Source organism: Jatropha curcas, chromosome 3 (genome assembly GCF_041381405.1).
Source record: "Jatropha curcas cultivar XTBG-Jc1 chromosome 3, XTBG_Jcur_1.0, whole genome shotgun sequence".
NCBI classification, from domain to species: Eukaryota; Viridiplantae; Streptophyta; class Magnoliopsida; order Malpighiales; family Euphorbiaceae; genus Jatropha; species Jatropha curcas.
The window spans coordinates 12932165-12958476 of record NC_143153.1 but is presented as its reverse complement, the minus strand read 5'-3'; the positions used below and the strand labels follow the sequence as shown (position 1 = coordinate 12958476).

Genomic DNA, 26312 nt, shown 5'->3' with positions numbered 1-26312 from the left:
ATTCTATTTTCCTCATCTCCCCTTCTTTGGATGGTTTATTTCATGTTGTATGGATGAGATTGAATGTATGTTTGACATATTTTCCAAAAATGCATAAAAGGTTTTACATCTCAATTTTTTAGTTAATTGGATTATTAAATTATTGTGAATTAATGGACAACTAAGAGGCCGGCTTAGTCGGACGAAATGGGTGCCTAACACCTTCCCATTCGTACCTAACTCCGGACCCTATCTCTGGTTTAAAACTAGATTAGTCAATTCTAAAGAATCGGCTAATTTGAGGATTTTTTCTAATAAGGGTGGCGACTCCAAAATAAATAAAATCCTTACTAAAGTAAGGGAACCATTTTCTGAAGATTAAACGGGTTTAATAAAAGAAAACCATCTTTTCCAAAATAAAATAAATCAAGCCCATTCAATTCCATTTTTTCCAATCTTTTGGAAAAATCAAGTGTCCTCAGCCTGACGAATCCACTAGGGATCGAACCTAGAATGTCTAATTTTCGGTTTTGGGATCGAATCTTTAATAATATTATTAACTTTAAATTGAGTTTACTTTTTGTACTTATAAATGTCATTCATGCATTTATTGTCTTCTTAATCTTCTTTCTACCCTAAACTCTAAAGGTGATATTGGGGGTTGTGATCCCCTCACCCTACTGTTTGGACCACTAATATACACCACCCATAAGTTAAGTACCATTGGGTATATGAAATGAATTGGCATAATCCGTTATCACCATTACGCTTAGACCCAAAGCATATGGGAGGAAACAACCAATTCTCGCTTATGGAACCCAAGACTTAATAAACCCGACCTAAGCTCATGTAGTTGACCCTAGTTCCTTCCTCTAAGTTCACCTTAATAAAGTATAATTGTTGTATACATTCAATAAATGTGAGAGGTGTGGGTCTAAAACCCCATGACGGTTTATGGGCCCAACCTATATGTCCTAGGGTTTAGAAAAGACCGTACTTTGAATTGTGTGTGGGAGTTATAGGGATGGAGGTCATGTATTTCCTTACTCCCTTTTCCCCTTTGTTTGTATATAATTGCTATAATATGTCGTGCTTCATTCATGCATCATTTAACTTATTTTCTTGTAGCCATTTACGTATATTCCATCATGGCTTGATCCCGACGATCGAAGCGCCAAAGGGTGAAAAACTTAAGAGAAGTGTTGGAGGCAAAACATGCTAAAAGAGCCTTTTCCAATAGTGACTGTAAGGCTGAGGTCCAAATTCCTAAGAGGGAAGCTCTCTGATTCCAACTCAGATGAAGGAAGACCAATTAGAAGAGGCTCATCAACTCTTGCTTGAAATAAAACAAGCACAACTCAAAACCATGACTCTCTTCTAAGGTGTGGAGGCGCGATTCACTCTCGTGCGTAATATTGCCAACCGCCTTGTAGAAATTGGCCACTTCACTTCTAGAGGATGCATAGCCGTATCAAACCTCTTAGACTTTAAGATTCAAAAATTGTGAATATTTAGTTAGGGCCTCGAAAAGAACTGTTAATGTAAAAAGTTCACTTTTAGAAAAGTAATGAAAGAGTCTATTTTTGAGCCAAATATTATTAATGTCTATTATACTTGAGAGCCCTGCTCAACTACTATTATACTTGAGGAAAAACAGAAAGGAATATGAAAAATAAGAAAAAGAATAAGCAATAAGGTCATTATAAGTATTCGGCTACGAAATAGGGCACATTTTGCTTCTAATAAGTCTTAAAAGCCTTTCTCTGATTTTGGATTTGAGCAGTTGTGATAAAGCCACGAGGGAATATAGGATTAAGGTGCATTTCAAGATGTTGTGATTATATGATCACATTATTATATGCCATTTCATAAGCATGCATTCATGCATGCATGCATCATGTCGTGTTTTCTAACAGCCATTTTGTGCAGTCAAGATAGCACCACAAAGAGGAAAAGCACTAAAAGCAGTCAGTTGGTTGAGGATAGACAGCCGGTTGATTAGAGTTAAAGAAACTTCAACCCCCTTTGATTTACCTAGTTCAATTTCTTCTAGTTTTTCGGGCTCCCTCTTTGAGATTGAATGTTCTTTAGTTTGAATAGCTTCGCCAGTTTTAGCTTTCGCTTCTATTGATAAAATGGCCGAGACCAATGTTCCTTTGTCTGAAATGGAAAGGATAATTGAGAAAATAGTGGCAGATAGTCTTGAGAAGTTTGTGAGATTTGATAAGGGAAAAAAGAAAGTGGTAATCGAAGATGACGAAGAGGCTAAGGATAAGTCTGAAAAGAAGGAACATGTTGACGACACTTGGCAAGATGATGAGTTCTTTGAGACGATGTCTGATAAGAAGGTTGAGTCTGAGTCAGTCGTCTCAGAAAAATTTGAGAAGCTAAATAAGAAGCTCGAGAAGCTATATATTTTCATAAAGTCCAAGGGGATGGACCAATACATGGACATAGATGATGATGATGACAAAGAGTTGGAGTTGAAGCTAGCATCCCCGTGACTTAAAAAATGTCGAATTGGCAAAGTACAATGGAAACGGTGACCCGAAGGTGCACTTCATACACTATAAGACTATTATGGAGTTAGTGGGTCTGCCATCAAGGGAAATTTTGAAGATGTTCCTAATGTCCTTAACTGGGTCTGCCCAAACTTGGTATTACAATCTCGAGAAGAGAGTAAGAAGAGATTGGAATGAGCTTACCACGATTTTCCTCAACGAATATGCTTATAATCTCCAAATGAACGTTAATTTGAGAGATTTGGAAGCAACTGTGCAGAAACAAGATGAGACCTTCACTAATTACATGGCTAGGTGGAGAGCTAAGGTCACGCAAATGAGGAACCGTCCGAATACTAAGGAGCAGATTAAGATCTTTATGAAGGGGACTTTGCCAACCTTCTATGAAAAGCTGTATTATATGCCATTGACTGAGTTTTCTCAAGTTTATGAGGTATGAACTGCCATCGAAGATAAGATTAGGAAGGACAAGAAATATGAGAACCATGCCATAAATTTTAATAAGTCCGCGTTCCAAGGGTCTAGTCAGTCAGCAAAGATTCTGAGCACCAACAAGAATACAACAACCGCCGCTCTAGCTTTGAGAGCTACTAATGTGCCACAACGAAGATTCTCTAACTTCGGCACCCCTCTCTCCAGACTATTCGAGAAAGTAAAAGCAACGGGTTTGTTGAGACTGCTCGAACTAAAATCTCCCCCAACACCTTTGCCAAGGAACTTTGATCAGAATGTATACTGTCGTTTCCACCAAAGCAAGGGTCACACCATCGAAAATTGCTTGTGGTTGAAACATGAAATTCATGATTTAATTGACAATGGCAAAGTTACTGATCCTGAGAAGTCAAGGCCTAGCACGAGGACTAATCTACTCCCTAATTTTAGAAACATGCCACCTCCTAAGAAATTGTAAATGGTTGAGTCTAGAAAGACTCCCGAGGAGGTGTTGGCCGAATTTTAAGAAGAAGAGGAGGAAAGAGAGAGAGAGATGCTGTTGGAGCAAATCTATGTTATGGTCCTTAACGTTTGGGATAGCGATGAGGAGTGGCTCAGTCAGAGTGAGCAAGTCTGGGTTGGAGACGACAATGAAGTGGTGGTAAATCCTGTTACTCTGGATGTATGGAGTAGCGAGGAAGATGAAGAGGAAACAAGAGCAGTGAATCACATGACCTGTAGTGGTCAAGTTTATCAGATGGATATGATCAAACTGACGGAAGAAAATGAGAAAGCTAGCTCATCGGGTGTGCAAAAACTCAAAAAGAAGATGATGCTCTAATTAAACAAATGAAGAGAACCCATGGAAATATAAGCATGTGGGACCTGTTGCTATCGTCAAAGCAATACTAAGAAGCTTTACTAAAAGCAATGGTGGAGATTCCGGTTTCATCATCCATCTCCTTTGTCGATTTTGTGGGGATAGTCCAACACGATCCCCTCATTATCACCTTTTCTGATGATGAACTTCCTCCCAAAGGAAGGAATCACACCAAGGCATTGTTCATAAAGGCTGAGGTCAGAGGGAGAGTGACTGAAAATGTGATGATAGATGATGGGTTTGCCCTGAATGTGTGTTTATTAAAGTTTCTTTCTAAGTTCAAACTAGAAATTGTCTAATTTGGAACCTTTTGATGTGGTGATTAGAGCATATGACGACTCTAAGAGACAAGTGGGGGGCATCTTCAAAATCGTGATCAAGGTGGAGCTGATTGAAAAGGAGACTGAGTTCATTACGATTGATATCCCCCCAACATTTGCCCTACTCTTAGGGTGCCCATGGTACCATTCCTCGGGAGAAGTGCCTTCAACAATAGACCAGAAAATCAAATTTCCTTTCAATGGGAAAATCATCACCATACCTCTTGCTAATGAAAGAAGCATAGCTACACTAAATGTCCATAAGCAGGTTATCCTCCATGGACTGGATTTCAGATTGCCGTGTTGAGCACTGATATGGGGCCCACTATCTACAACATTATAAAGAGAATGAATAATGAAGAAGAGAAAACTCTTGGAAAGAATCAGCAAGGCATTATAGAGCTACCGGAGATCCACACTCAGAGAAATCGCATGGGCCTGGGGTACAAAATTGGGAGCACACCATCGAACACATATGACTGATTGGACATGGATGGACAATTCGTCCGTGCGAGTGAATAATCCTCTCCATATCTACCAATAGAGCCTTTTGAGCACAAGGGAAAGACGTACCCCGATCTAGAAATCTTTGTAGATGTGATTGGTATCTTGGGGGTTTATCCCAAGGAACCAAAGTCTGAGTTAAAAGAAGAGAAAGAAGAAAAAGCACCCATAGAAGAGGGGGTTGAGGGGCCACAAGCAGTCGACGAAGAAGGAAAGAAAGAGGAACAAGAAGAGGGACAAGCTGCCCAAGAGGAGAAGAAGGAAGTAAGGAATAAAAGGAAGGTGAGTGCCAAAGAAAAAAAGGATCTCGTGGATCAAGTACTGAAGCAATAAGGGTCTGCATAGAAGAGAGCTTTGAGGAAGCTAAGGCCTTTTCTAATGTGATAATTTCTTTTAATGACGAGTCTGATTGTAATGAATTTTCTTTATTGTTTAGTGAAATGAACTTTAATTTTGCTTACTTGTTTAATATCTTTCCTGATGGTTTAACTCATCATACATGATTGAATTCAATATTGACACAAAAGATAATCCACAAATCCTATTAATTGGGCCAAACCTAATGCTAGAGTTAAACATAAAATTTCAAAGTCTACTCATGGACAAAAAGGAAGCCTTTACATGGAGTTGTGAAGACATGCCAGGGATAGACAGATCTATAGCTGAGCACACAATTCCCCTATATCCTAGAGCCAAACCAATGAAACAGAAGAGAAGGAGGTTGAGACTAGAATGGGCAAGAAGATTGAAGAAGAAGTGACCAAGCAGATAAATGCAGGATTTTTAAAAGTGGTTCACTATCTAGAACGGTTAACAAACATAGTCCCAGTTCCCAAGAAAGATGGAAGGGTCAAAATGTGTGTGGACTACAGGGATCTGAACAAAGCATCACTGAAGGATGATTTTCCTCTCCCTCATATTGATATCCTGATCGACAGTGCAGCAATGATGGGATGCTACTCTATCATGGATAGATTCACAAGATAAAACCAAATTCTTATGGCATTATTGGACAAGGTTAAGACAACATTTGTGACGGAGTTTGGTATTGGTGATGCCGTTTGCCTTAAAGAACGCCGAGGCTACTTACCAAAGGATGGCTACTGCATTATTTCATGACATGATCCATAAGGAGTTAGAGGTGTATATTAGTTATATGATTGTCATGATGAAGACACCAGAAGAGCATCAAGTAGCCCTGGAAAAGTTCATGGACAGAATGATTAAATACCATCTACAGTTGAACCTGAAGAAGTTTGTGTTCGGAGTGACTTCCGAAAAAGTGCTAGTATTCATAATAGGACCTCAAGGAATAGAGATCGATTCAAACAAGATTAAGGTAATCCAAGAGATGGAGCCGCCAAAGATGGAAAAGCAAGTGAGAAGTTTTCTGGGAAATATTCAATATATCAGTAGGTTCATATCAAAGTTGTCATAGTATGTATCCAATCTTCAAGCTTTTAAGGAAAGACCAGCCAGTAAGTGGAATAATCACTGCCAAATAGCTTTCAATAAAATCAAGGAATATTTGTCAAGTCCCCCGATTTTATGCCACTAAAGCTAGGGAAACCCTTAATTCTTTACTTGACAGTGGAAGATGTTGGAATTGGAGCAATGCTAACACAAGTTGACAAAGCCGGTGTTGAGAAGGTAGCGCATTACTTAAGCAAAAAATTTCTTCCAAATGAACAGAAATATAACTTGATTGAAAGAACTTGCTTAGCAATGGTATGGGCTACTAGAAAATTTCGAAACTACTTTCAGTCTTATAAGGTAATAGCAGTATCAAGAATGGGTACAGTCAGATATTTGTATGGGACACCAGCACTAGTGGGGAAACTAGCAAGATGGCTAATACTACGGTCAAAATTTGATGTTAAATATGCCATAGAGAAAACTGTCAAAGGACGAGCAGTTGTGGACTTTCTAGCAGCACACCACATGTGGTTCGGCCACCTTTGGCCAAAGGAGGAGGTAGTGTTTTCCCCTTTTTGTAAACCTTCATAGAAATCACCCAAAATCACATTTAGATCCTTAGCATGCATCAATTTAACCAATTATCACATTTTCTCCAATTTCCTATCAATTTTAATCATAGGAAAATTACTAAAACATAACATATGTATAATTTAGCTTCATTAACATTTAGGCATATCCATAACAACACATTTAGAGGCTAATCCATAAATTAATTGAAGAGAAACTCAAGCTCCCACCATAAACATGTTTCGGCCAAAATGGGAAAGAAAGGGGAGGGGCCTCTCTCACATAGTTCATCATACTAACAACATTCACATACACCCAATAACTTATTAAATTCATTAAGGCACACCATTCAAGCTAAAATTTACAATATATATATATATATATATATATATATATATATATATATATATATATATATATATATATATATATATATATATATTCCCAATTTTTAACATAGAACCTAGAAATTCAATAATAGCATAAACCAAGAAAAAGTAAGGATTAATGAACACTAACCTTACTATGAGCTTTAGAAAGCTTCAAGCAAGTCTTCAAACCTTGCTTTTCTCTGTCTTTGGTGGAGGGGTTCTCCCACCTCTAACCAAAGGAAAAGACTCAAAAAATCACACTAAGAAAAAGCAAAGAGGAGAAGAAGAATGTATAAAAAGATCATAGCATGAGAATCCCCAACTCAAAATCCAAAAATGAAATCAAAACTCTAAAACTTACTTGTTAGATATGTGGAGAAATTCCTCAAATTCTCCAAGCAGACTAGCTAAAATCTCCAATTATCTTCTTAAATCATCAAGTCTTATGGTGTAATTTCATAGGACAAAGAGTAGTTGAAAGGATTTACGAGCAAAGAAAGAAAAAAAAGAGAGGGGAGAAGAGAGAGAAGTGGTTCATCCTCTTCTAGAGAGGAGAAGAATATTAACAAGGAAGGACAATGGAGGGTAAAAGGGAAAGAATGAGGAGAAAAGGGAAAGAATGGAAAAAATAAAAAGGCTATTGCAAAAATAATGAGGGTATTTTTGTCATTAGGAACTACTTCCTTAGGAACTTTAGGACGGATAGTCAAGATCAAGTCAAAGGTATTTTAATATAATGGCTAGAAATATTCTCCAATAAACTCTTCTCAAATATTATTTTTCTCCATATTAAATATTAAAATTACTCCATAAAAGTAATCCTCCATTTCCAATTAATAAAACACCATAATTCACTATTCATAAATTACTAAATAAATTCATAACTTAACCCACCAAAATAATGCATGCATGCTCTAAATTAAATAAAACATAAAACATAAATAGTAATTTTTCTGGACTGAAATAATATCGACTCAGGACAGGTGATACTATTCACAGACTGGTAAATTACTATTTCAGGCACTGAAAAATAGGGCATTATAGCCTCTTTGGAGCAAGAGCTTAAGGAACAAAATGAGATGATGGAGTGAGAGCTTAAGAAGCAAAATGATATGATTTCTTAGCTTAGTCGTCATTTGCATATGCATCCAACTTGTACCACAACAATCGGTGCATCGGATTCGACTTTTGCTAGTATTGACCCACCTAGTGTTGCTAATCAGTTTGTAATACCTAGTAACAATTCTAGCCTTGTTGATGGTGGTAGATCTAAGAGTGCAGAAGAGAGAGTTGCTTAGGAGGAGGATCATGATGATGTTGGCTTGGGTGGCACACAATTACTGATAAAAATGTTTCGATAAAATTAGCGACAAAGTTTATGACAAATGAAATTTATATTTACCACCAAAATAATTTAATTGTTGAGGACACGTGGTTTTTTCAAAAGTGATTTGAAAAAGAACTGAATTGGACGGGCTTGATTGATTTTATTTATCAAAATGGTTTTCTTTTATTAAACCCGTTTAATTCTCGAAAAAGGTTCTTTTACTTTGGTAAGAGTTTTATTTTGGAGTCACCACCCTTATTTAGGTGAAAATTCTCAAATTAGTCTATTCTTTGGAATCAGCTAACTCGGTTTAAAACCAGAGATGAGTTCATGAGTTAGGTACGAAATGGGAAGGTGTTAGGCACCCATTTAGCCCGGTTAAACTGTCCTCCACGTTGTCCAAAAATTTATAATAATTAATAATGAGATTAACTTTTAATTGAGATGTAAAATGATTTTAATGCAATTTTTAGAAAACTATGTCATTCACACAAATTATTGTAAGCATAATAAATATGAAACACAAAGCATAAACAAAGGAGGGAGGAGAAAAGAGTTATGAAATCATCCTAATAATACAATCTACCCTCACCCCTCTAAATTTTCCAAACCTAACTTAATATTACAAACAAGCTTTGATGAGATCCATTAGGATCTCTTACATTTTGCAACAATAATTAATAAAGCACAATAAGAAATGAAAGATCCCAACAAACAACATTTACACAAAGACAAACAACATTAACAGGGTAATAGAACATACATTCCCCAACCACTTACACTCACACATTCATAAAATGAAAATATGATACATGTTAGAGGTATAAGATTAATAAGTAAAGGGGTTAGCACAATAATAATTATAAAGCATTAAATTAAGCATGAAATTAAATGATAGAAAAGTAAAACACTTGTAATGTAAAGAACAGTAATCAAAGGACAAGAAATTAAAGGTTAATCAAGGTTTAAGCTCATGATCTTGATGTTCATCGAAGAACATGAACAAATCCATAAGTCACAGCCCTCAACCTTATTTTAATGTTTATTTGATCTATTTGTGACCAAATACGTGACCCAAATGCTTTAGGGTTAGAGCTAGGTCACTGGATCTCCGAATCGGGATATTTATTGAGTTTTTATACATTTAGAGCCTCTGAATCAAAGGGCCTAGCACCACAGGTGACTATAGCATGCGCCTCATGCTTATAGCGCATCCCACACACAGAGGTGCAGGGCCGTTTCCAAATTAGGAAGGCTTCTAGGTTTAATAGGGGAAAAATAAGGGAATCTGAGTACTTATGGCGTGAGCCACAGGGATGTGGCGCACGCCACACATAGTGGCTTGCGCCACTAGCTTAGGCCATGCGCCATAGAGGCACAAAAGTCCCTTTGTGGTTAATCCTAGGTTTCCCTCACAACCAGGCCCAGAATAGATGTTTAAAACGCCGAAAAGAAAAAGAAAAAGGATGAAGAAATGAAGTACCTTTTAGAGATTCCCTTAAAGATTGGATAGAAATGGATGGAGGAACCCAACCCTTGAGTCCTTGATCCAATAGTCCGAGATTGAAGATTAAGAATGTGTTTTTAGGATTCTCTGATTAATCTTTGGGGTTTTTGTGATTGAATAAACAAAAATCTCAATTTTAGATCAAAGGGTAACACTTATTGCCTTTGATCTTTTGCTTAAGTTTTGAAAAAGCAATAGTTTTCCCTCTAATCCAAAAAATCCTCCCCTGAGGCTCACCTCCCAATCTCTGTTTACAGACATTTGAGGGTGAGGTGGCCCCATCTAGGGCTGACGTGGCAAAATCCCATTGTCTGGCCCGCAACAGGACCAGGCCCACTTTTACTAAAATGGACCAGGCAGCAAGCAAAATGAGGTAGTGCACCGGCAAGTGTGCCAGGTGGACCCGACGCGCTTCGCAGGCCCGATTTCATCGCAAAACGTCCGGTGAAGTAAAAATGATTAAACAAATAGATAATTTCATCCACGGACCATTGGTGCGAAAACCGCAGTGATCGGGAATCCCCAATCCAATTTTATACAAAACACAGTGTATCATCACTGAACCTTTTAAGGGAAAAATTTGAGCGTCTACAATTGTCGATAGAATTTTAGTTGCCAATTTATCGACAAATTGCTGATTGGTCGGAATTTATTTTGCGACAAGGACTTTACTGATAGAATTTTTCTATCGCTAATCAGTAGGTAATCAGAATTATCGACAACAATTCAACATTTACCTACTAAATTTTTAGTCGCTAATTTCTGATTTTTTTGTAGTGTTTGGGATGTGATCATGGATTACGACCACATATTTTTTGCTTATCCAATTAATCAATGAGATGAAGTCCATCAAACATACATTACTCTTAGACCACTTCAACCTATATGCTTAAATTATCCAAAATCTGATGAAATAACTTATCTTCGTAGCATCTAATCTTCATGGTTTGATTGTTTCCTTTATGATTATAATATAATGTAGTAAAAGATGTTGCTTTTCGTTTGGTATGCTATTTATTTTATGAATAATTTGCGCATCTTCAGTAAATTATATTTTTTATCATTGGCTTTTGTAAATAGAAGAAAGTGAGGGGTAAGAATGGTGTTTGCAAAACATTTAGAGAAAAATCCAAACTTTTCTCGTAAAATAGTTGAAAGATCATATGATAATTTAATCAATCAAGTTCAACATATATAAAAAGCATTTGAAAAGTTTACTTCTCAAGAAATCACTAATAATCGTTTGCAACTTTAGTCCTTAATTGAAGTAATTCAATGATTGACTTTTCAAGGGTTTAATTTTAGAGGTCAGGCTGAATCTAAATACTCAAACAATTAAGGGAATTTTTTTAGAGTTGTTAAAATTTATAGCGCGTCATAGTGATAAAGTTATTGAAGTTGTACTTGACAATGTTCCTCAAAATGCTAATTATACATACCATAAATTAAAAAAAAAAATTTGCATGTTAAAGTTATAAAAATAAAGAAGGCAATTCAAGAAGACATTGGTGATACAAAATATTACAGTAGTTGTGAATGAAGCTAGAGATGAGATATAAAAGGAACAAATCACTATTGTATTGGGTTTGTTAACAAACATGGTTTTGCTTGTGAATGATATTTTAGGCTAGTTCATATTCCAGATGCTACAACATTAACTTTAAAGTAAAAGTTATTTCAAGTTCTTTCTAATCACAATCTTGATGTCCAAAACATTTGCGACCAAGGTTATAATAGTGCAAGCAATATGGTGGTGAATGAAAGGGATTATAAGCTTTAATTTCAAGTAGATATCTGTCATGATCCATTTCCATGGGCCGAACCGACACTAGGATTTAGGTAAGCTTAAGGCTACGAAAGATTGTAGTAAGCTTGAACAATTATCTATTACATAAACTTTATCTCAAATAATTTGGCATTAGACCCACCAAGCAATAACCTTTTATCTTTATTTACTTAAACATGTCATGGGCTTATAGCCCTATATTGACATTTAAACAAATCCACAATTAATACAACTTGAATACATAATTTAAGGGAATTTATTATACAACTCATACCTATACATAATTGCGAAACCTTATGAAAACTTTACAAACTTACAAAATTTATAAAAGAAAATACATTAGTCTGAAGATATCTATCCTTTACCTCGAAGAAATCGATTGCAGTAGTAGCTAGAGGGAGGACAAACATTCAACTTGGGAAAAAAATAGTAATAATGGAGATATGGATGAGTGTCTCAACTCGGTGAGTGGAGTTAGATAACCCACTCACCGCATACAATTGTAAGTCCCGTATATGTATAGCACAACCTAAGAGGGGGGTGAATTGGGTTTTCTAAAAATCTTTTAGAATTTAAAACAAAATATAGAATTCTAAGTGCAGCGGAAAAATATAGAACTCGTGAGAATAGATTATGGATTAGAATCACCTCACGATGTTCTATTCACAAAATATAGAAAGTCTGTGCAAAGTGCAACTATTGATTAGAACTGCTTCACAATGACTTATTCAATATTAGAACTTCTTTATGAAGGAAAGCTATTGAAATTAGAACTTCCTCATAAAGTTTAGAAAATCATATAAGACTGTGTGAGAGACAGTTATTGAATTTAGAACTGCTTCACAAAGCCTTAAGCAAGTATCAGAACTACTTTATGATGGAAAGCTATTGTAATTAGAACTTCCTCATAAAGTTTAGAAAATTAATTAGAAACCCAAGCAGTGAAATATACTGAGAATAGAAGAACAGTTAGAACTTGGTATATTCACTTATCAGAATTCCAGAGTTCTAATATTCAGAGAAGATAAGACTTATTCCAGTTTTTAGAACATCTGAATCATTAACAATTTTATTATTTCTAAAATATAAACAGATGTGTAATAAAAGCAGTATCAAGCAAACTTCAGAAATTAAAAGATCAACATAGTGATTTATAGTGGTTCGGCACTAACTCGCCTACATCTACTCCCCAAGACTCATCTTGAGATCCTCAACTATGTTATCTCTTTTCAAGGGTAAGAGACAAACCAACAGTACAAGGCAATAGATCAACACCTAGATGTACCCTTTATCCCACTAGATTTTCCAAAGGTTCTAGTTAATCTCAACCCTTCTGTTTTTGGTAGAGTACAGAAACTCAATTCAAGACATTAGAATCTTACATAAGGAGAAGGTCGCTTGATAACCTCTTTCACAATAGCTTCTAACCTAAGCTATTACACACAAGTTTTATCAAATAAAAACCTGTCCACTATAGATTACAGAATCTAAATAGACAGAAAGAAATGCACATATAAGCACAGGAAAAACAGTTTATCAGATTAGAAAATCGTTTAGAACACAGAACCGTTTTTCAAAAGTAGTAAACAAAATTCTTTTCTCTTTTAAAGATAAAAACGTGAAGTGTAAAGATGAAAAGAAAAATGGGGGTAGAGAGTAAGTTTTGAGAGAAAAAGATTTGATCAATGAGAGAATGCTCTTAAAACAAAAACTCTTACTTCACTAACGTTTCAAGAGTGAAGCACTCCTTTATATAGAGAGCTCCGCGTCTCTTGCTTTTGGAAAGTGGATATTTCATTTTGAAATCAGAATATTTGCCTTTCTTATTTAGAAGATACGAAAATCTTGGTTACCAAAAGTTTATCTTATCCTTTTGGTAAGAGAATAAAAGACGATTTTACTTTCCTTTAAACAAAAAGATTTTTGGCAGTATTTTTTTTTGGAAAAATATTTTTACGAAAAGATGTTCTTACCAAAAACGAAAAGATTCTTCCTTCATTTTAAGGTAAGAGAATAATATTGAAATTCTTTAGATCCTCAAAAGATATTTTCGAAAAGTAAAGTGTATGATTTATTACCAAAAACATTAGAGACGTAATCTCTTTAGTTTTAGGAAATTAAATCATTTCGATTTTAAAGAATATTTTTCGAAAACAAATAAAAGAATTTATTTTGAAAAATCTAATTTCCGAAAAATATTTTTGTTGAGAGAAAAATTAATTTATGTGCTCATATATGAATTTTCTCTCTATCCTACAAAGTATCCTAAATACCTAACCACTAGGGTCTTTGAATTATCTTCACACACTATGGATTTTGTAGGACTTGCCTTGTATGATTTCTTTCCATATGAATTCTGCATAAAAATAATATTAGCACAAATATAATTTAAATTTTTGTATTAATCATCAAAATCCGAGATTAGAAATTGATCCTTGAGCCAACAATCTCCCCCTTTTTGATGATGACAAAACCAATAAATTTAGCAAACATAAAAACATGTTCTCCCCCTAAATTTTATGCATATAAGTTCTAATCATGCCAAATGATCTTGATATAAACCAAATTAGAACATGTATTTTGCTCTCCCTGAATAGATGCAATAAAATAATTTTGTGAAAATTAGAACTAGGGAGACATTTTAGAAACTGATTTTAGAACTAGCAAAAAATAAGCAAGATATTCTAAATTCTAATAATCAGAGCATAAGTATTAGAACTAGCAAAGATAAACAAGATATTCTAAGTTCTAATAATCAGAGCATATGGTCAGAGCAAAAGAATAGAAACTGATATTCGAATTAGAACAAAACAAAAGATCTTATGTCCAATCCTGCAGAACAGTCGTTAGAATAAGAATCTAAGTTCTAGAAGCACTCAGCTTATCATATAGACAATATAGCTCACCAAAATAGACCATATAGAACGCAATAAACACTAACACAATTAGAAAACAATAATTGCTAAGATATAAGTACTTTGGTCACCAAGTACGTACCAAAACAGATTAGAAAACAATAATTGCTAAGATATAAGTACTTTGGTCACCAAGTACGTACCAAAATATTCAAAGTATCACAAAAATACCTGCGTTCTCCCCCTTTTTGTCATCATACAAATGCGTTGGACAAAATCAGAGCAAAATAAAGAAAAATAAACAGTTCCAAAGACATAACATATAAAGATAAAGCAAAAAATAAATTGTTCAGAACACATAAAAACAAATCAGAGAGACTTAGGGTCAGTTCTAAGCCTCTTAGAACTTCTCAAATTCTGAGCTAGAGCAGTTTCAGAAGAACTTTCTGGCCTTTTAGAAGACGAATGCAGTGGAGGTTTTCTTCCATGAGTCCTATGCTTGCCAGCAGTGTGCTTAATCTTCTGTGGTTTCTTTGAGGAAGGGATGTAGGGTGTTCCTTTCACTTTGAGAGTAGCTAATTTTCTTTCATTCACATCCTTCATTCTTTCCAAAGTCTTGATGAGAGACTGATTCTCTCCAATCACAGTCTTGCAATGTTGTATTGCCTCATCAAGTTCCTTGTTGTGTTCTTTTATTAGCTCTCTTTCCAGCCTGCCTAGCATAGCTGTGAATACTCAAATTTTGAGGCTCGAAAAGCCAGTTTTCCCAGACTGCAAACAGTCCGGCTGGACCGGAAGTATGCCAATATGGTACTTAAAACGTCCGGGACATCGCGAGGATCGCGGAACTGGTCCCGGAATATTTTTTGGAGGTCCGAAACTCCCGAAAAAGCCTCCGGAACGTAAAACTAGAAAGTTCGCCGGCCGTGGCGGTGGCAGCAGCTGCCCTTCACGGCGGCGGCGGCAGCCGCCGGCGACAGCGGCCCGGCCACCGTACCCAACGGCCCCGCCCGCCGTGGGTTTGGCGGCCCAGCTCGCCGGCTCCGGCAGCCCAGGCCGCCTGCCTCCAGCGGTCGAGCCGCCGAGACCCGGCGGCCCAGCCGCCGAGACTCCGGCGGCCCAGCCGCCAAGCCTCCGGTGGTCGAGCCGCCGAGGTCCGGCGACCCAACCGCCGGCCACCGGCGGCCCAGCCGCCGAGCTCCTGCGGTCGAGCCGCCGAGCCCAGCTGCTGAGTCCGGCGGCCCAACCGTCGAGCCCGGCGGCCCGGCCGCCGAAACAGTCCGATTTTGCCTATAAATAGTGACCTCGGCACTCTGTTTTCGACACTCAGTCTGTGTTGACGGACGCTCCTTCTCCCCTACGCTCCTTGCGATTCTTTTACTGCTTTTTCTGCATTTTTAATTTATTTTTTATTGCTTGCTTGTTGTGATACTTGGTCACTTAAATTAAATTAATTTTAATTAATATTCCCCCAAACGAGGAGCTTAATCTGGAGCTAAGAAGTGGCCGACGACTGACCCAGGTAATAATTAAACCCTGTCTATTTAATTTTAGTACTTCATGCATACTTCTTTTCTACTCCTAATAATTCTACAATTGCATAAAAGCATTCACGTCAATCGTTAGGCAAATAAACTGCCTCAATTAAACAAATTTAGGCTAAACGCCCGGTTAATCAATAATCGTGGTGATAAGCTTAAATCCGACAATATTGGCTTAAAATACCTAGTTAATTAATAACTACGGTGTATTTGCCTATTTCGAACAGTCCGGTTAAAAGTCCAATTAATCAATAATTGTGGCTAAAGACCTTAATAAATCACGTTTTTTTGGCAACAAATTGCCTACAGTTTAATCAATCACATTGTTGGCAACAAATTGCCTATGGTTTAATCAATCGCTTTTGGCAAACAAATTGCCTATAAGTAAGATTAACCATTTTTTAGCGACAAATCGCTTAAATCACAATTTTTGGCTAAAAGCCTTCAAACAATTGCTTTTGGCAAATAAATTGATGCAATAAATTGGCAATAAATTGCCTAAATCAACCTGTTTTGGCTAAAAGCCTTAAAATCAATCATTTTGGCGACAATCGCCTAAAATCAATCATTTTGGCAATCAAATTGCCTAAATCACTCTTTTTGGCTAAAAGCCTTAAAATCAATCATTTTGGCGACAATCGCCTAAAATCAATCATTTTGGCAATCAAATTGCCTAAATCATTCTCTTTGGCTAAAAGCCATTAAAATCAACATTTTTGGCATCAAATGCCTAAAATCAAATCAATCAATTCTTTGGCAAAATGCCTAAACAAAATGCACGAAGCATACACACACCCATGCATAAAGCATACCCATTCAAAGCCCTTCAAAGAAGGCCTATCGAACTACGTCGACTTTGATCTTCCATTCAAACGGAAGTACGTAGGCACGTTTGGGATTTAACCCCGAGCGGCAAGTCGAAATCACATAAACATTTTCATTGGTCCAATTATTTCATCTTACACCCTGCAAAGCATTCATTCATGGTTAGTTCATCAGCATGACATAGTCTCGGGATCCGCCTCGGGTTCGTAGACCATGCCTTAAACATTGGGTTAATTAATCTAGTAATTAGGTTAATTAAAATTGGAGTCACTTAGGGTTTTTTCCTAGTTTACCCTAAAATAATCAAACAAGGTGGCGACTCACACATCACGTGCATTTCTTCCTTAGTCACATATATCATATGCCAATGATATTTTGGGGAGGGGTTCACAATAGCCTCCCTACTTCTTTGAGCTAATAGCATCTCAGATTCTTTCTCTGTCTTAACCTCAGCAAATTTCTCTTCATCGCTTATTTCTAGCTTCTCAGTCTCAACATCACTGACTTCCTCTGCTTTCTTTCCTTTTTCCATCTTTTCAGACTCTTTCTTTTCTGTCTCCTTTTCTCTTTCTAATTCTGCTTCTTTCTCATCAGTATTCTCTTCTTCCTTTCTTTCTTCTTTTAATTTTTCTTCTTCTCCTGCTTCTTCTAACTTCTTTTCTTTTTCTTCTGCTTTCTCTTCTGACTTCTTTTCTTCTTCTTCTCCTTCCTCCTTCTTTTCTTCTTCTTCTGTTTCTCCTAGCTTTGCTTTTCCTTTGTCTTCTTTCTTCTTCTTTTTCTCTGTCTCTTCTTTTCTTTCTTTTTCTTTCTCAACTCTTTCTTTTTCTTTCTTTATTTTTCCAACTTCCCTTTTCACTTCCTTTTCTTCTTTTCCCTTCTCTTCTTTTTCCTTCTCTTCCTTCTCCTTTTCTTCTTTCTCCTTCTCTTCCCCTCCTTCTTCATCTTTCATTTTTAATGATCCGCTGTCCAACTTTGAGACAGTGTGGCCATCATTCTCAGTCAAATCAACATCTAGAAACTCAAACACTGGTGTAAGAATCATTCCGTAGGGCAGCTTTTTAGGGTTGTTCTGCATCTTGTCAAAAATAATGTGACATAGATTGAGGGGTTTCTTCTCAACTATGTGCCACATTATGCACAGCTCAACTTGGTTCACATAAGTGAGTGAAGCACTCTTGGGATAAATGTAGTGTACAATAAGTTTGTACAGCCATTTCATACTGTCTGTTAGATTCGAGCATTCTATTGTACCCTGTTTGTCTGCAGAACCCTTTTTCACAATCTTCTTCACAAATTCTTCCTTTTTATAATCACTAACCCTAGAAATATCCTTGATCTTTGTCACCCTAGACCCAGTATTTGGCATATCAAAAATTTTTCCCAAATCAGCGTAAGATAACGCTTTGGTCTCACCTTGAAGCTTGACAGAGATCGACTCTGTCCCACTAACTTTAAGAGATCCGTAGAACTCTTTAACCAAACTATCATAACACAGTTCATTCAATGACAGAAAATACATCCAGCCTTGAAACTCAAAGAGTTCCTTAAAATCAAACTCATCACTACCAAAGAATTTCCAATCTATGACATATGAACGCATGAGAGGATAAGGTGAAAGAACTGATTTACCTTTATCATGTGCTTTAGCTACCTGTTTCTGTGATGTAGCAGTTTCGATTTTTCTTTTCTTTGTTTCCTCTTCTGACTTTTTCTCTTTCGACTCCTTTTGTTCATATTTCTTTGAAAGCTTTTTCAGGAGTTGAAGTTCTTGCTCAGTTAAAGAGTTTGATGAAGGGGTGGAGCTTGATTCGACCATTGTTGCAAATTTCGAAACTCAGAACAGCTTAGGGTTTTGTTTGTGAGAGAGCACGAGAGGGAATACAAAGCAGTTAATGAAAAGCCAAGAGCACTTAAGAGGCGGAAGAAAATAAAGAATAGTTTTTAAATGGAATTCAAAACGACAAATAGGATAAAAAGGAATAAAATAAATAAAAGAAATAAAACAATAAAACCGCCAAAGCACTAAAGACACGAAAACATAATAAAAACAAACACACATAATAAATTAACTGTTTTTGGATTTAGTCTAAAGCAAGATTCTGATAGTGACATTAGAAAGTCATATCAGAACAATATGCGTATCTTTTTAGATAAAAATCGATTTTCACACAGAACAAAAATTAGAACATAGCAAGTCTTCTATTTTAGATTATAGAAAGCAGTTTAGAACATACTTACAGAGTTCTAAAGTTACGAGTTTCGAACTAACATACCAAGCTCTCTTCTAATTGAGCAGAATTGACTTTCATTCAAAGGTTTAGTAAAGATATCTGCCAATTACTTTTCTGTAGGAATGAACTCAATTACTATGTCACCTTTTTGTACATGATCACATATGAAGTGATGTCTAAGTTCTATATGCTTGGTTCTAGATTGCTGAACTGGATTCTTAGATAAATTGATGGCGCTTATGTTGTCGCACTTGATTGGCACTGTTTCTAATTTCAGTCCATAATCTGCCAACTGTTGTTTGATCCATAGAACTTGTGCAACACAACTTCCAGTAGCAACATATTCTGCTTCTGCAGTAGAAAGAGCAACAGATGTCTGTTTCTTGCTAAACCATGATACAAGGGCGCTACCCAGAAATTGACAAGTTTCAGACGTGCTTTTTCTATCTATTCTGCTTCCTGCAAAATCAGAATCACTATACCCAACAAGATCAAATGTATCATTTTTAGAATACCACAGACCCAGATTAGAAGTTCCACAAAGATATCTTAATATTCTTTTTATAGCAATTAAATGAGATTCTTTGGGACACGATTGAAATCTAGCACATAGAGAAACACTAAAGTGTATGTCTGGTCTGCTTACTGTTAGATATAGCAAAGAACCAGTCATACTTCTAAACAACTTGATATCCACATCCTTACCTTTTTCATCTTTTTCTAATTTCGAGGATGGACTCATTGGTGTACTACATACCTTGGTATTTTCCATTTTGAATCGTTTCAACAATTCTCTAGTATATTTTTCTTGATTAATGAAAATTTCATTCTCACATTGTTTGATTTGAAGTCCAAGGAAGAAGTTTAATTCTCCCATCATACTCATTTCGAACTCACCCTGCATAATCTTAGAAAATTCCTTACAAAGGAGATCATTAGTAGAACCAAAGATTATGTCATCAACATAAATTTGTACAACTAGAATGTCATGTGCTTTATTTTTAATAAACAATGTAGTATCAACCTTTCCTCTTGAAAAACCATTTTCTAATAGAAACTTACTTAATCTTTCATACCAAGCTCTAGGAGCTTGCTTTAAACCATAAAGAGCTTTAGTAAGTTTGTAAACATGATTAGGTTTATCAAAAATTTCAAAGCCAAGAGGTTGTTCTACATACACTTCTTCATTTAGAAAATAGTTTAGAAAAGCACTTTTCACATCCATCTGATATAACATGAAGTTTTTAAAATATGCAAATGCACAAAGCATTCTAATGGCCTCAAGTCTAACAACCGGGGCAAAGGTTTCATCAAAATCGATGCCTTCTTCTTGGTTGTACTCTTGAGCCACTAATCTTGCTTTATTTCTCACAACGTTACCTTATTCATCAAGCTTATTTCTAAACACCCTGTGTACCCCTCCCCAAAATATCAATACATATGAATGCATGTGACTAAGGAAGAAATGCACGTGAGTGTGTGAGTCGCCACCTTGTTTAATTATTTTAGGGTAAACTAGGAAAAAACCCTGAATGACTCCATTTTTAATTAACCTAAATGATAGATTAATTATCCCAATGTTTAAGGCATGGTCTACGAACCCGAGGTGGATCCCGAGACTATGTCATGCTGATGAACTAACCATGAATGAATGCTTTGCAAGGTAATTTGGACCAATGAAAATGTTTATGATGATTTTGAATGATTGCGACTTGCCGCTCGGGGTTAAATCCCGAACGTGCCTACGTACTTCCGTTTGAATGGAAGATCAAAGTCAACGTAGTTCGATAGGTCTCTTTTAGAGGGCTTTGAATGGTATGCTTAATGCATGGGTGTGTGTATGCTTTGTGCACGTTGTTTAGGCATTTTGCCGAAAATTGATTGATTTAGGCATTTGTGCCAAAATGGTTCATTTAAACGATTTGTCGCTTAAAAGATTGATTTTAAGGCATTTTGCCAAAAATGTCGATTTTAAGCGATTTGTCGCTAAAATGGTTGATTTTACGGTTTTAAACCGAAAATGATTGATTTTAAGGCATTTTGCCAAAAATGTCGATTTTAAGCGATTTGTCGCTAAAATGGTTGATTTTACGGTTTTAAACCGAAAATGATTGATTTTAAGGCATTTTGCCAAAATGTTGATTTTAAGCGATTTGTCGCTAAAATGGTTGATTTTACGGTTTTAAACCGAAAATGATTGATTTTAAGGCATTTTGCCAAAATGTTGATTTTAAGCGATTTGTCGCTAAAATGGTTGATTTTACGGTTTTAAACCGAAAATGATTGATTTTAAGGCATTTTGCCAAAATGTTGATTTTAAGCGATTTGTCGCTAAAATGGTTGATTTTACGGTTTTAAACCGAAAATGATTGATTTTAAGGCATTTTGCCAAAAATGTCGGTTTTAAGCGATTTGTCGCTAAAATGGTTGATTTTATGACTTTTAGTCGAAAGTGTTGATTTTAAGGCGTTTCGCCAAAATGGTTCAATTTTACGACTTTTGGCCGTAAAAAGTTTGATTTTTGATTAAGCGGAATTTTAGTTGACGTGCATGCTTTTTATGCAGTTATAGAATGATTGAGAGTAGAAAAGAAGCATGCATGAAGTGCTAAAATTAAATAGGCAGAATTTTATTTACGTACCTGATTTAATCGTCGGCCACTTCTTAACTCCAGATTAAGCTCCTCGTTTAGGTATATTAATTAATTTTTAATTTTTGTTTAATTTTAGTGACCAAATATCACAATAAAAGTGCAATAAAAATTAAATTAAAATGCAAAAAGCGGTAAAGAAGACGCAAGGAGCGTGAGAGAGAGAGGGTTTTGTCCGTCAATACAGACGAGGTGTGCCAAAAACAGCCTGAAAATGGCCTATTTATAGGCCATTTTCGGGTCCCGGGCGGTAGCTGCCGCCTGGCATGGCGGTAGCCACCGCTCAAAAATCTGGGCGGTAGCTGCCACCAGGCTCGGCGGTACCTACCGCCCTGTCGGTGGGGCGACAGGCCTCGCCCGCGCAGGGCGAGAGGCCTCGCCCGCGCGGGGCGAGAGGCCTCGCCCGCGCGCGGCGCGGGAGGCCTCGCCCGCGCGGGGCGAGAGGCCTCGCCCGCGCGCGGCGAGAGGCCTCGCCCGCGCGCGCCGCGGGAGGCCTCGCCCGCGCTGGGCGCCAGGCCCCGCCCGCGCTTGGCGTGGGCTGGCGCCGCCGTGGCCGGTGTGGCCACCGTGCCTCGCTTCGGGAGCCTTTTTGGGAGTTCCGGACTTCCGAAAAATATTCCGGGACCTGTTCCGCGATCCTCGTAAAATTCCGGACGTTTCAAGTACCATATTGACATATTTCCGGTGAACTTCCGAAATGGCCTCCGGTCCGGCCGGACTGTTTGCAGTCCGGGAAAATTGGCTCTTTGAGCCTTGTGAGTCAAAGTTACTGTAGAAAAGTCAAATTTACTGTAGCAAATGCACTGTAGCACAATTAAATTTGCTGTAGCAAATTCATTGTAGCACAGTCAAATTTACTGTAGCAAAGTCAACCAACAGGCTTTTCTACAGTAACTTTGACTCACAAGGCTCAAAGAGCCAATTTTCCCGGACTGCAAACAGTCCGGCCGGACCGGAGGCCATTTCGGAAGTTCACCGGAAATATGTCAATATGGTACTTGAAACGTCCGGAATTTTACGAGGATCGCGGAACAGGTCCCGGAATATTTTTCGGAAGTCCGGAACTCCCAAAAAGGCTCCCGAAGCGAGGCACGGTGGCCACACCGGCCACGGCGGCGCCAGCCCACGCCAAGCGCGGGCGGGGCCTGGCGCCCCGCGCGGGCGGGGCCTGGCGCCCCGCGCGGGCGAGGCCTCTCGCGCCGCGCGCGGGCGAGGCCTCTCGCCCCGCGCGGGCGAGGCCCCTCGCGCCGCGCGCGGGCGAGGCCTCTCGCCCTGCGCGGGCGAGGCCTGTCGCCCCACCGACAGGGCGGTAGGTACCGCCGAGCCTGGCGGCAGCTACCGCCCAGATTTTTGAGCGGTGGCTACCGCCATGCCAGGCGGCAGCTACCGCCCGGGACCCGAAAATGGCCTATAAATAGGCCATTTTCAGGCTGTTTTTGGGACACCTTGTCCGTTTTGACGGACGAATCCTTCTCCCTCTCACGCTCCTTGCGTTTTCTTTACCGCTTTTTGCATTTAATTTAATTTTTTATTGCATTTTTATTGTGATATTTGGACATTAAAATTAAACAAATTAAAATTAATTAATATTTCCTAAGCGAGGAGCTTAATCGGGAGTTAAGAAGCGGTCGTCAATTAAATCAGGTATGTAAACAAAACTCTGCCAATTTAATGTTAGCACTTCATGCATATTTCTCTTCTACTCCTAATAATTCTACAATTGCATAAATGCATCCACGTCATTATTTTTTTTTGGTAAATAAACTGCTTGAATAAAAACAAACACGATTAAGCTTAACGCCCGATTAATTAATAATTGTGGTAGTTAAGCTTAAATCCGACAATATTGGCTAAAAGAACCTAGTTAATTAATAACTACGGTTCAACTGCCTTATTTCGAACAAATCCGGCTTAAGTCCAATTAATCAATAATTGTGACTAAAAGCCTAAATCAACTTTTTTTGGCAAAATGCCTTAAAATCAATCTTTTAAGCGACAAATCGTTTAAATGAACCATTTTGGCACAAATGCCTAAATCAATCAATTTTTGGCAAAATGCCTAAACAAAATGCACAAAGCATACACACACTCATGCACAAAGCATACACACTCATGCACAAAGCATACACACTCATGCACTAAGCATACACACACCCATGCATTAAGCATATCATTCAAAGCCCTCTAAAAGAGGCCTATCGAACTACGTTGACTTTGATCTTCCATTCAAACGGAAGTACGTAGGCACGTTCGGGATTTCACCCCGGGTGGCAAGTCAAAATCACTCAAACATTTCATTAATCCATCATTCACCTTGCAAAACATTCATTCATCGGTTAGTTTATCAGCATGACATAGTCTCGGGATCCATCTCAGGTTCGTAGACTGTGCCTTAAACATTGGGATAATTAATCTAGTAACTAGGTTAATTAAAAATGGAGTCACTTAGGGTTTTTTTCCTAGTTTACCCTAAAATAATTAAACAAGGTGGCGACTCACACACTCACGTGCATTTCTTCCTTTAGTCACATGCATTCACATGCCTATATGACATTTGGGGAAGGGGTACACAATCACTTTCTGGCTGTTCTAGTTGTTCTGATTGTTCATTCTGCTTTTCAGGATTAGAATCTACAACATCATCATTTTCTAATGTTCTAGAAGTAGAGTCAGTTTCATCAAACACAACATGAATAGATTCTTCTACAACTAGAGTCTTTTTATTAAATACTCTATATGCTTTACTATTACTAGAATATCCCAGAAAAATACCTTCATAAGATTTAGCATCAAATTTAGCAAGATGATTTTTTTGTTATCTAGAATAAAGCATTTGCACCCAAATATGTGAAAATAACCATATTTGGTTTTCTACCTTTGTATAGCTCATATGGAGTCTTTTTAAGTTTAGATGTTACCAAAGCCCTGTTTAGAATATAACAAGCAGTTTTAACTGCTTCTGCCCAGAAATACTTTGGTAGTTTAGAATCACTTAGCATGGTTCTGGCCATTTCTTGAAGTGTTCTATTCTTGCGTTTCACCACTCCATTTTGTTGAGGTGTTCTAGGTGCTGAGAAGTTATGGAAGATTCCTGACTCGTTGCAAAAGCATCAAATTTCTGATTTTCAAATTCTCCTCCATGATCACTTCTAATTGTAGTGATCTTGTATCCTTTCTCATTTTGTATTCTCTTGCAAAGATGAACAAACACGTCATATGACTTATCCTTATTTCTAAGGAAGAGTGTCCAGGTGAATCTAGAGTAATCATCTACAATAACAAATGCATAGAATTTTCCTCCAAGACTAGAAGGAGTAATTGGACCAAATAGATCAAGGTGTAGTAATTCTAAAGGTCTAGAAGTAGAAACCATGCCCTTGGATTTAAAAGATGTTCTAGTTTGTTTGCCCATTTGACAAGCATCACAAATGTGATCTTTTTCAAATTTTAACTTTGGCAAACCAAGAACCAAATCTTTCTTAGACAGTTTAGAAATAAGGTGCATGCTTGCATGTCCAAGTCTTCTATGCCATAACCAACTAGAATTATCAATAGAAACTAAACAAATATCCTGGTTATGCATATCAGAGAGATCTAGTAGGTATATATTTCCAAACCTTTTTCCAACGGATAAGGTTTTATTATCATGCATGTTCTGAACTTCACAATGAGAAGGTTCAAAGATCACTCTTCTATTTTTATCACAAATCTGACTAACACTTAACAAGTTGTAATGTAATCCTTCTACCAAGCATACATCTTCTACTGAAGGATTAGAACCTACCGCACCAATACCAACAAATTTTACCTTTTGCTTTGTCTCCAAAGCTTACTGTATCTCCCTTTTTCTTTTCTAATCTAGTGAACTTCTTTCTATCACCAGTCATATGCCTAGAGCAAGCGCTATCCATGTACCACATTTCCGTTTTCAGCTAGCTCCTTAGGCACACCTGAAAAGATCAAGCAGATTTAGGTACCCAACTCATATTGGGTCCTGGAGGGTTAGTGGTAACAAGTGCATTTAGTTTACTATGATTCTTCTTTCTGTTGAAACTTTGATGTTCTAAAGTCACAACATTGGAAACAGTATTTTTCTGATTAGAAACACGATTCAGTTTAGAAATGCTATCATAGCTAGAACTTGTCTTCTCTTTAGAAAACGATTCTGAAATTGATTTTAGAATTCTAATCTCAGTTTTCAAAGATTCATTTTCAGAATTCAGATTTTTACAATTTTCTTCAAGATGTGTCAGATTTTCAGAAAATCGATTATTACAACTTTTAAGATCTTTGATTTCTGTAATGAGATCTTTGCATGTAACTTCTTGATAAAAAGCATCTTTTAGATGATTAGTTTCAGATTTTAATTTTCTGAAATCTGTCTTTAGAATTTTATGCTTTCTAACAAGCTTTTCAAACTCATTGCAAATATTATTGTAAGTATTTAGAAGATCATTTTCTAATTCAGGTCCAGAAATACTTACAGTGCTTTCATCATTCTCATGGATCGTTGCATTTGTTTCGTTGATTCCAGCTTTCTGTGTTGAAGTCAGAGTGCTGATTTCTTTAGATTCAGAATTGATAGTAACCATTAGA

At 37.2% G+C, this 26312-nt stretch overlaps 1 protein-coding gene across 1 annotated transcript; it reads left to right on the top strand.

The window, feature by feature from the left end:
- The first annotated feature begins 2559 nt into the window (after positions 1-2559).
- On the top strand, positions 2560-3411 carry LOC149497580 (uncharacterized). The gene is made up of 2 exons (XM_089719217.1): positions 2560-2934; positions 3031-3411. The coding sequence occupies exons 1-2, from the start codon at positions 2560-2562 to the stop codon at positions 3409-3411; spliced, it is 756 nt and encodes a 251-aa protein (XP_089575343.1).
- The last annotated feature ends 22901 nt before the right edge of the window (positions 3412-26312 follow it).